The sequence below is a fragment of the Ahaetulla prasina genome, chromosome 1 (genome assembly GCF_028640845.1).
Source record: "Ahaetulla prasina isolate Xishuangbanna chromosome 1, ASM2864084v1, whole genome shotgun sequence".
Taxonomy (NCBI): domain Eukaryota; kingdom Metazoa; phylum Chordata; class Lepidosauria; order Squamata; family Colubridae; genus Ahaetulla; species Ahaetulla prasina.
Window position 1 is genome coordinate 225,220,055 of NC_080539.1, and position 10,049 is coordinate 225,230,103.

Genomic DNA, 10,049 nt, shown 5'->3' on the forward strand with positions numbered 1-10,049 from the left:
TAAATAAACATAGTCAACAAGTAATTTCTCGGTCCTGCATGCTACACATATCCATAATCCTGATTAATTCAATTTAATAAAAAAAAATCTTTCCTTGGTCAGACTGGGGTACAAAAAAGCAAAATCCCCACTAAGTTCTTCAAGGAAAGAATTTTAAAAAAAAGACAGTATACAACACTGATTGGCTGCTATGTTCAAGCCAAACCCACTTTTCCTTGCCCAACCAATGAGGAAAAGGTATCAGGTAGAACTGGAGAAAGGGGAAAAGGTGTTCTTACAGTATCACTGCTGTAACTCGCTATCAGTGCTATTTTATCATTGGCTATGACTGTATTTGTCTAGATAAACAAGACTGTAGCTGTCTGAATAAACAAGTCACATCAAGACAAACTACCCACACTTTAATCTCTGTGTTGTGCAATCCCAGTCAAAGGGTGAGCAGTTTGGACATAGTACATTGCACCCTCACATAGTTTATAACACCCTCATTGTAGTTTACAATCTTTTAGATCCACTTACTGGTGGAAACTGGAGTAAGGCCAGCATATTTGCCTTCCTTTGGCATTCTTGTGTTGGCTTTTGATTTCTACCAGATTGTGGGAAATGATAGGGGCTGTAGTCCAATACAACTTTGTTATTGGTGTGGAATCTTAGTTGGAGGAAACATTAGATTGGCAGGTGATTGCTGGTCAACTCAGTTTCCTACCCTCCATTCAAAATAGATAAACTTTTGTCCACTTTGAATATACACTAATCGGCACACATTAAAATGAATACAACTCTCAAAGGGTCACCACCTCCAACATACACTATACACAACAAACATGACAAAATAAATACAAAATTATGCATATGGCCACATATTATATGACACAGAGAAACAACAGCCTAAGTTGGGACGTTTCTTTGTGAATCACAGGTCACCATTAAACTACTAAGCCAATACCATACTTAACCAACTAATGATGCATCTCAGTTACTAACCAGATCGAACCCGGTTGCAAGGCTAACCGCTAGCATACGAAAGAAGCTGAAGTCAGAAAGCGCATGTGTGGCGTCTCTTTAGCCCTTGGGTCCCTTCCCAAAGGGAAGAACTGTGGCAAGGCAAAGGATCGGCTTTCAAAACATCTGGGATGGAAACAACAGCTGCGCCCCCGCCCCCCCGACAAAGCGTAAAGAGGCCTGTGAATGCAACAATGCAGCCGCTTGAGAGGAAAGGGGAGGAGCCCTTTTCTGGATGGTGCAGAGAAAGTGGAAGGGCTCAGGTCGTAAAACCACAGTCGCCATAAAGATCAAAGCACCGCCCTTCCCCCCCTCCCCACCGGCGTCTGCTGCTCCCGAATAAAACCCAAGCAAAACAAGGAGGCTGTACTTTGGCCCCTATGTACGTGGGAAGAGAGTGAACCCGGCCGAGGCATCCCGGGCGGGCGGAAAGGGGGCAACAGCGACCCTTGCAGCCTTACCTGACGCCGGAGGAAAAGCGGGGTGTGTGTGAAAGCGTCATATAACTAGCGTACACTTTCACATTTCCCCCCCCCCCCTCCTCCACCATTGTTATCGTGCAGGCGAAGTTGCCCCTTTAGGCTTTAAAGAACTAGCAAGTCCAAAGTGAAAGTTTTAGCCGTTCCTGTGAAGATTGGAAATCATTCTCCTTCAGTAAATCTGAGTTTTTAGGGGGCGGGGGAGAATCAGCTTCTCTAAAAAAACTTTCACTGAAGAACTGCGTCACGGGCTCCCCACTTGCCCCTCACCTTTTCTCAGACAACCCGCCTCCTTACCTGCGGGAAGGCGCTCCCCTTTAGCCGGGGAAGGCGGCGGGGACAACTCCGAATTTGCCATGAAGAGTTCGGTCAAAGAGCACGCGATCTCACTACTAGGTAGCGTTTCTACTAATCCTAGTACGCAGGGCGCCTCTTTGCTTTTTTATTGGGAAAGATAAAAGCGGGGCGGGGCGATGCGGCCCAAAAGAAAGGGGCTGGGAAGAGGAAAGCTTGGCGGAGTTTCACAAAATTTCGAGACGTGCTTAATTTGACGCGTAAAAGAAAGCGAAGGAGAGATTAGGGTAACGCCTCCTTCTTACAAAACTCCCTCCTCCCCCAGCCAAAATTGACTGAACCATGTTGGATTGGGCTTTTGAGGAGCGTGAGAATCCGGTCATTTTATTTTATTTTATTTATTTTATTTATTTTTGTCAATCATATATAAGATAACGGGTAAAAGTATAAACATAATTTAGGTTAGTTTTTTAAATTTATGGGTTTTTAAATGGGTTTTAGTTTTAAATTTTAATTATGGCCAATTTTAATAAGTTTTTTAAGTGTATTTTAAATTGTATTTATATATTGTCTATTTTACTTGGCTGTGAACCGCCCTGAGTCCTTTGGGAGAAGGTCATTTTATTTTATTTTATTTATTTTATTTATTTTTGTCAATCATATATAAGATAACGGGTAAAAGTATAAACATAATTTAGGTTAGTTTTTTAAATTTATGGGTTTTTAAATGGGTTTTAGTTTTAAATTTTAATTATAAATAAATAAATAAATACATGAAAAGAATAAGTAAAAAGGAATATTAGGGCGGTAGGCACACAGGTGCTTACCAATTATAAACATAAACCAATTATGGTTTGTCTGTTGTTAGAGGAACCCAAAAGGCGGTAGCTATCATTTTAAGTAAGGTTTTACATCACTCTTTTTTCTCTTCATTGCCCAACTTGATGATATGCTTCACCCCAAGCCATGATGTATTTTGCTGTGTTTGGTTTAGGTTTGTGTCAATCAGTCAATACTGGTTTGTTAATCTAGAAAGAGGAGACCATGAGTTCAGGTTTCGCCTTAAGGGTTCAGCAGACTTCTCCAGCATTGCACATTGGGTATGCATCATTGGTGACAGTTGCATTTATACCCTGCAAATATTGTTCTGGCTAGGACTGCTCAAACAGCAAAGCACAGAACAGGAAGTTGGATCAACCAATCAGCAGTGTGCAGCAGCTGCCAAAAAAAGCCAACACAGTTCTGGGCTGCATAAACAGAGGGATAGAATAAAGATCACGTGAAGTGTTAATACCACTTTATAATGCCCTGGTAAGGCCACACTTGGAATATTGCATTCAATTTTGGTCGCCACAATGTAAAAAAGATGTTGAGACTCTAGAAAGAGTGCAGAGAAGAGCAACAAGGATGATTAGGGGACTGGAGGCTAAAACATATGAAGAACAGTTGCAGGAACTGGGTATGTCTAGTTTAATAAAAAGAAGGACTAGGGGAGACATGATAGCAGTGTTCCAATATCTCAGGGGTTGCCACAAAGAAGAGGGAGTCAAACTATTCTCCAAAGCACCTGAGGGTAGAACAAGAAGCAATGGGTGGAAACTAATCAAGGAGAGAAGCAACCTGGAACTAAGGAGAAATTTCCTGACATTTAGAACAATCAATAAGTGGAACAACTTGCTTGCAGAAGTTGTGAATGCTCCAACACTGGAAATTTTTAAGAAAATGTTGGATAGCCATTTGTCTGAAATGGTGTAGGGTTTCCTGCCTGGGCAGGGGGTTGGACTAGAAGACCTCCAAGGTCCCTTCCATCTCTGTTATTATGTTATGTTATGAAATTAATCACAATCAGCCTCCAAACAAACCGCAAGTGGTATTTGGGAGAGGTATGCACCACCATGTCTGTAGCTTATGCTTATCCATCAATCCCTTGGCAATGTACTTATGTGGCAACTTCTGTGAACTGTTGCAGGCAATTCAAATTCAGCCTTTAGCCATGAAACCCAGCTGGGTGACTTTGGGCCAGTCACACTGTCTCTCTCAGCCAACCCACCTCACAGGGTGGTTGTTGCTGTGTGGAAAATAGAAGGAAGATGTGTTGGATATGGTTCACCTCTTTGAGTTATTTATAAAAATAATAAAGGCAGGATATAAATAAACAGAATTTTAATTCTCCATCCAGCTAATAAAAGAATACAAATGACTAGTCAGAGAAAGTAAATTAAACCACCTTTTACACTATATAAAGAGAGAAATTATGAGCAGGCGAAGCTCAGCAATAAACATATTTGTAGCATCTTGTTGGAAGAAATGTCCATCTGCGTTCAGTTCCAAGTGGGGAAAAAGACACTGGAAACATGGAGACTGCTTGGAAAGATGGTTTAATGGTGGACACAATCACATGGTTTAAGTTCCTGAACAGAAAAGGGGCCAAGATGCTGAGCGTGCCTTGGTTTTATTCTCTGAGCTTTGAACTTCCTGGGGCACAGGAAGAGTACCCTGATTGTTTGTCAGACTCCCAGGGGGTGGGGGTCTTAGCTAGCCTTGCTGGCTGATGTAATCTTCCCAGGAGCCATTTGGTTGCTAGATGGGTCCTATTGTGTTGCAGATGATGGTCTATTGGCAAAGGTGGGGGGCGGGAACCAGGAAGGTGGGAGCTGCTTTGTCTTTAAAGCATGTTTCTCCATTTCTCATCCAGGAAAATATATTCTGCCTTTTTAATATTTCCTAAAATATTTCATTCTTCTAGGAAAGGGAGGATGTTAACTTCCTACAATCTTTAAAAAGATTGTTTTTTTTTAACTGTGCTAATACGGCAGGAATGCCTTGAGAAACATAGGGAACTGACCCACTTGGAGAGTCTGGTAAAACTTACAGAGCCCCTTTCACAAAAATGTAGACACAGTAAAATACATAGATATAGACTTTATGGAGATTCTCAGTCATCCAGGTCATAGTTGTCCCAAAGATCCTTTTTTCAAGGGGCAACTGGACTTTCAGGTTTTTCTTTGAAGATGTTTCACTTCTCAACCAAAAAGCTTCTTCAGCTCTGACTGGATGGTGGGGAATGGAAGGGTTTATATTCCTTGCAGATACTTGGCTATTTGCATTCTTTTAGCAGGTCATTAAGATCAAAATTCTCGTAGAACAAACACATCAGGACTAGATTCAGCAGTCCATCTGCATTTAAAAGACACAGGACACTCTTGAAAACAAGGAAGTCCATATTTGGAACAGAGAGGATCGCTGATTTGAAAGAGGGATTAAAGAGGCCATCTATGTCAAAATTGAGCAGCCCTCTCTTAACAGAGGGGGAGGAATAGGACATCATCTATCTCCAGTCTACAACATAGTCCTTTCAAAACTTTCAAGAAGGCTCCAGACTCATTGGCACTACTTAGGTGACCCTGATAACACAGATAAACCTCCAGGTGACCTTAACGACCCGCTAAAAGAATGCAAATGTCCAGCTGTCTGCAAGGAGTATAAATCCTTCCATTCTCCACCATCCAGTCAGAGCTGAAGAAGCTTCTTGGATGAGAAGCGAAACGTCTTCAAAGAAAAACCAGAAAGTCCAGTTGCCTCTTGAAAAAAGTACCTCTGGGATAGATATAGACTGTTACAAAAGAAACCACTTATACTCAGAAACAGTTATCAAAACATTTTTAAAAACCCAAATATGTGACATAGTGATATATACCTTTTCTTAATCCATGACATTAATGACAAGGCAATATCTTTTTGGAGGGGTATAAAAATTGTAGATAATATTTATTGAAATTAACCAATATCTTCATGTCTTTTTTATATTGCCAAATGATATATTTTCGTAACAAGAAAATCCTATTTTCCTACAGCAGAGGAGGTAAAGGTTTTCCTGTGTCCAATCATTTTTGATTCTAGGGGGTGGTGCTCATTTCTGTTTTCTGCTGAGGAAGCGAGCGTTATACAGGTAGACCTTTCCGTATTCGTGTGGGCAGCATGACTATATATATTGAGGTACACAGAATATTATTACCTTCCCACTGAAGTGGCACCTATTTATCTACTTGCATTTACATGCTTTGATAGTGCTAGATGCACAGGAGCTAGGGCAAGTAAAGGGAGCTCATCCCACGGTATAGTACTTGGGTCTCGAACTCTGGCTTGTCAGCTGGAAAGTTCAGCATCTTTAACCCACTGAGCCATTGGACATTCTATAATGGGAGTCTCCTGCTTTACAGCCGGATGATAAAAGATAACTCTTGAGAAATGTAGGAGTAATGGAAGTTATGGAGATGAGGTATTTTCTGAAAATGATTGATTGCTCTAATTATTAATTATTTCTCAGGATATAGTCCAAGCTGAAAAGAGGGGATGGAGGAATATGGATGGAGAATACTTCTTCTCTGATCTGCTGAGAAAACAAAGGAAAGGAAAAATACTATTTTAATAATTTATCCTTATCATGCTATATAAGCATGCTATACTTTTTCAGCACCAGACAGACTTCCTTCCTCACCTTGTAATTCTCACTTAAACTAAAAAGGATCTAACAGACCAAATTCATCAGGCCCAAGAATTTAATATTTTGTTTTGTTTTGTTTTTTCTCTAAGTGCCCAAACAGAAGCTTCTAAAGCATCTCCCAACTGAACTAAGATTATGATTCAGTCTCAAATGCTTTAAATTCAAATATTTCCTTTCTCCAACATTCACTGGCCTAAAATAGGGATATTCAGTATTTTTATTTCCTTTTCCCATTAAACCTGGTTTATTTTTTTAATCTAAATAGCTTCAGTTTACTGGAAATAGGATGGATCTTAGTGGTTTAAAAAACAAAGTAACTATTGGAAATCACTGTTTTATCACCTACGGCAATAGATAAGATTCATTATAGATTCTCTGCTTTCTGACATAAGACATCTCAAAAACAAGGCCTCTGTTACATTTCAGAAGCAGCTACGGGCATGTTTGATCTCACAATGTTGATTCTTTGGGGAGATAAATGATTAGATTAGTTGAAACCAGAGCAAAGCTAGATCATTGCTTTGCAACACTGCACCCCTGCAGAGCCCGAACAGCTTTCAAAGCCACCTGCTGTCCATTGATGGCTGAAAACTGACAGCACCATTTCCTGCCATTTGAGTTGAAAAACAGACAAACCCTGTAATATAAGTCCTAAAATAAACACACCACTGCTCCAAAACACTCGGCAGCAGTCCAGTCCTGCCCACGCATGTGATCTGGTTCCACCTATTTTGCAGACTTCCAGGTTCCAAAACCATTGTATTAAAAATGCTGTATAGCCTTTTGTTGCCAGTAAGTTGCAGGCCTTGCTCTTCCTTTCTGTTGTTCAAAAGTACCACATGTACTCGGCTGGATCCAAGCTGGACATCTGAACTTAAGCCTGAACTTCCAACTTTTGTGTTGGAAACCAAATATTATCCCAGAGCAGCCTGTTGCATTTTTTTTCTGATTGGAGAAATATTTTGTTGGAAGAAATGTCCATCTCGGTTCAGTTCCAAGTTGGGAGAAAGATTCTGGAAACATGGAGGCTATTTGGAAAGATGGTTTAATGGTGGACAGGACCACATGGTTTGAGATCCTGGGCAAAATGAGCACATGGGAGAGAGTGTGGGGGAAGGAAGGAGAGAGGGGGAGAGAGAGAGATTTATACCCTCTCTTGGGCCCAGCCTTGGAGCTTCCTGTTCCTGTGTAAGAAATGTATTTTGATTGGTTGTCACACTCCCATGGGGCCATGCAGGGGTAACTTTGTAGGTTGTCTTTTGAGTCCCAGTTGAATCTTGCTGAGTGCTGCAATCTCCCGAGGTGCCATGTGGTGAGTTCTGTTGCTAGATGGATAGAGAGTTAATTCTATCATGTCCTTCTACCATGTCTTAATCCCATCATTCTGGAGCTGAAGTGGGGGGGGGGAGGATGTTGCAGGGAGCTGCTTTGTCTTTAAAACACGTTTCTCCTTTTCTCATCCAGGGAAATCTAATATTCTGCCTTTTTAATATTTCCTAAAATATTTCATTCTTCTAAGAGAGGGGTGGGTGCTAACTTTCTTCAATTTGAAAAAGGGCTATGGCACTAGGGAAAAGACCTAAACCAGAAGTGTCAAACTCATGATGACACGTCACGTGACATATCAAAACTTTCCCCCCTTTGCTAAAACGGGGCTGGGCATGGCCAGCACATGATACATCTGCACTTAAGCCCTCCACGGTCTCTGTGCTGATGTTTTAAGATCTATAAAATGAGAGCAGTTTCTGGTGATTGCAGTTAAGTTGTACTGCTTTGGAAGCATGTTTAGGGTACAAGAGCTTGCAAAACAAATCAAATGGCTGGCAATATCTATTTGGCATGTGATTACTTTGAGCTCCTGTAGACATGCATAAATAAACTTTAAATGACCTTCTCGCATAAAAACAAAAAAGAAGCAAAGCCATCAGCCTCCAGTGACTTCATTCCAAAGGAAATCATGTCTGGATAATGCCTGCACTTGTTATATTTTCAAGGCTGGAAACAGGATTATGAGAAATATAACAATAGGGATCAAGGGCAGCCTGTTTTTGTGCATGAAATCTTGGTAATTTATTATGTTAGAGATTTGAAACTGTGTAAAACTAAATTTGTTGGTGCTCACATAATGCATTTCATTTCCTGAATAATTGTACAAAACAGCTTGGGAAGACCGTAGGCTTAAAAAGCAGCTCAAAATGGATTGAATTGACAAACCGAAACAACTGCTTAGATGAAAACTACCAGCCACTGCTGGGTGTGCAGGAATTGCAGTTAAATAGTTATATCTGTTGAGAGAGAACATTTATAAAATAAAATAAAGTGGGGCAAAATTCACTTAACAAATGTCTGCCTTAGCAACAGAAATGTTGAGCTTATTTGTAATTGTAAGTCAAGGACTACCTGTAATCAACTTGTAACCAGTCCTGTTATATTCCTGTAGTTCCTTGTTGCTCAGTCATAAATATAGGTAGTCCTATTGGAAACTCCTCTCTTGTTCAATGACTGTTCAAGTCTACAGCAGCACTGATTAAGTGGGAGTTAATGACAGCCCTTGTAGTTGCGGCTGTTAGTCCTTCTGCAGAAGAGGTGGGGAACTACAGTCCTTTTATGACTTGTGGACTTTGACTCTCAGAATTCTGGGAGTCCATTGGTTATAAAAGGGCTATAGTTCCCCAATCCTGTTCTGCAGACGTGTGATGGTGATTCAGGCACTTAGCTACAGCCTCTCAATTATGACGTCACAGCTTCCCACACTGACAGTGATCTGATTGTCATTTATTACCTTCACTGCTAGCTTCTGATAAGTAAAAGTCAGTAGGGAAGCTGTCAGAAGGTTGCAAATGGTGATTACAGGATGCTGTAACTCAGGGGTGTCAAACTTGCAGCATCATATGATGTATCAGGACTGTTTTCCCCTTCCCTAAACTGGGTGTGGCTGTGGCCGGCGTGTGACGCATCCGGCCCGTGGGCCAGGAGTTTGACAGCCCTGCTGTAACTGCACTGGATTCACCTAATGACAGCAGCCGGGACTAGCAGAATTGCCATTGCAAGTTGGTGCACTTACCTGATTTGGACTTTATAATTGTGCTGCTTAGGAATGGCGCTGCCAGTCACAATTACCATCACTAATCTATTTTCTCTGTTTCGAGGCCTTCTCCATAGAGTACCACTAAACAGGTCCTTGTTTGCCTGATCTGGGTTTGCAAACAATGTAATAAACTTTGGAAACTGAAGGCCTCTGGTGTCCTGTTTGACTGGGGAGCATGAAGTTCATTTTATCCTGAGAGACCAAGTGAGAGGGAAGAAAAAACTTATTAAGTCAGAAGTGTGATGAAAATGAATTCAGGAATTTATCTTGCAGATTTTTCTTCCACATAGTCATATGCAAGCTTGTTAAGCAGCCAATCCCAGGCTTTTCACTCATGGTTTTCCTAGTTAGGTGCATTTTTCTTTTTACTTTTTGCTTGATTAAAAGACAAACAATTCCTATTCATATATGTTTTCCTATTTGTATATTTAATGGATAACAGCAGGTGGGATTTGGATTACCTCTCTATACTTTAAGTGCAAAGATTACCTATTTCTGTCCAGATTATTTTATCTAAGCACACTGGAGATGAAGTAGAAAATAGTGTGAAGGTGCCACTAAATAAATAACTCCGAGTTGCTATGAGCAAATTACGTCAAAACATTTCTTTCAGGAATTGCTATTCTAATTGAAACACGTCATTCTAAGTTACAAAGCCTTGTGTCCTTTCAGTTTTGCAAAG

At 40.7% G+C, this 10,049-nt stretch overlaps 1 protein-coding gene across 5 annotated transcripts in view; it reads right to left on the reverse strand.

The window, feature by feature from the left end:
* DAPL1 (death associated protein like 1) overlaps nucleotides 1–1,988 on the reverse strand; it is a 28,161-nt gene extending 26,173 nt beyond the window's left edge. Inside the window, exon 1 of one of the 5 annotated variants that reach the window (XM_058192185.1) lies at nucleotides 1,752–1,988. In XM_058192185.1, the coding sequence (XP_058048168.1) occupies nucleotides 1,752–1,839 (88 nt within the window). In that variant the 5' untranslated portion in view covers nucleotides 1,840–1,988. The remainder of the gene's footprint in view (nucleotides 1–1,751) is intronic. The other 4 variants (XM_058192196.1, XM_058192177.1, XM_058192161.1 and 1 more) reach the window with 4 other exon arrangements.
* Nucleotides 1,989–10,049: the final 8,061 nt, after the last annotated feature.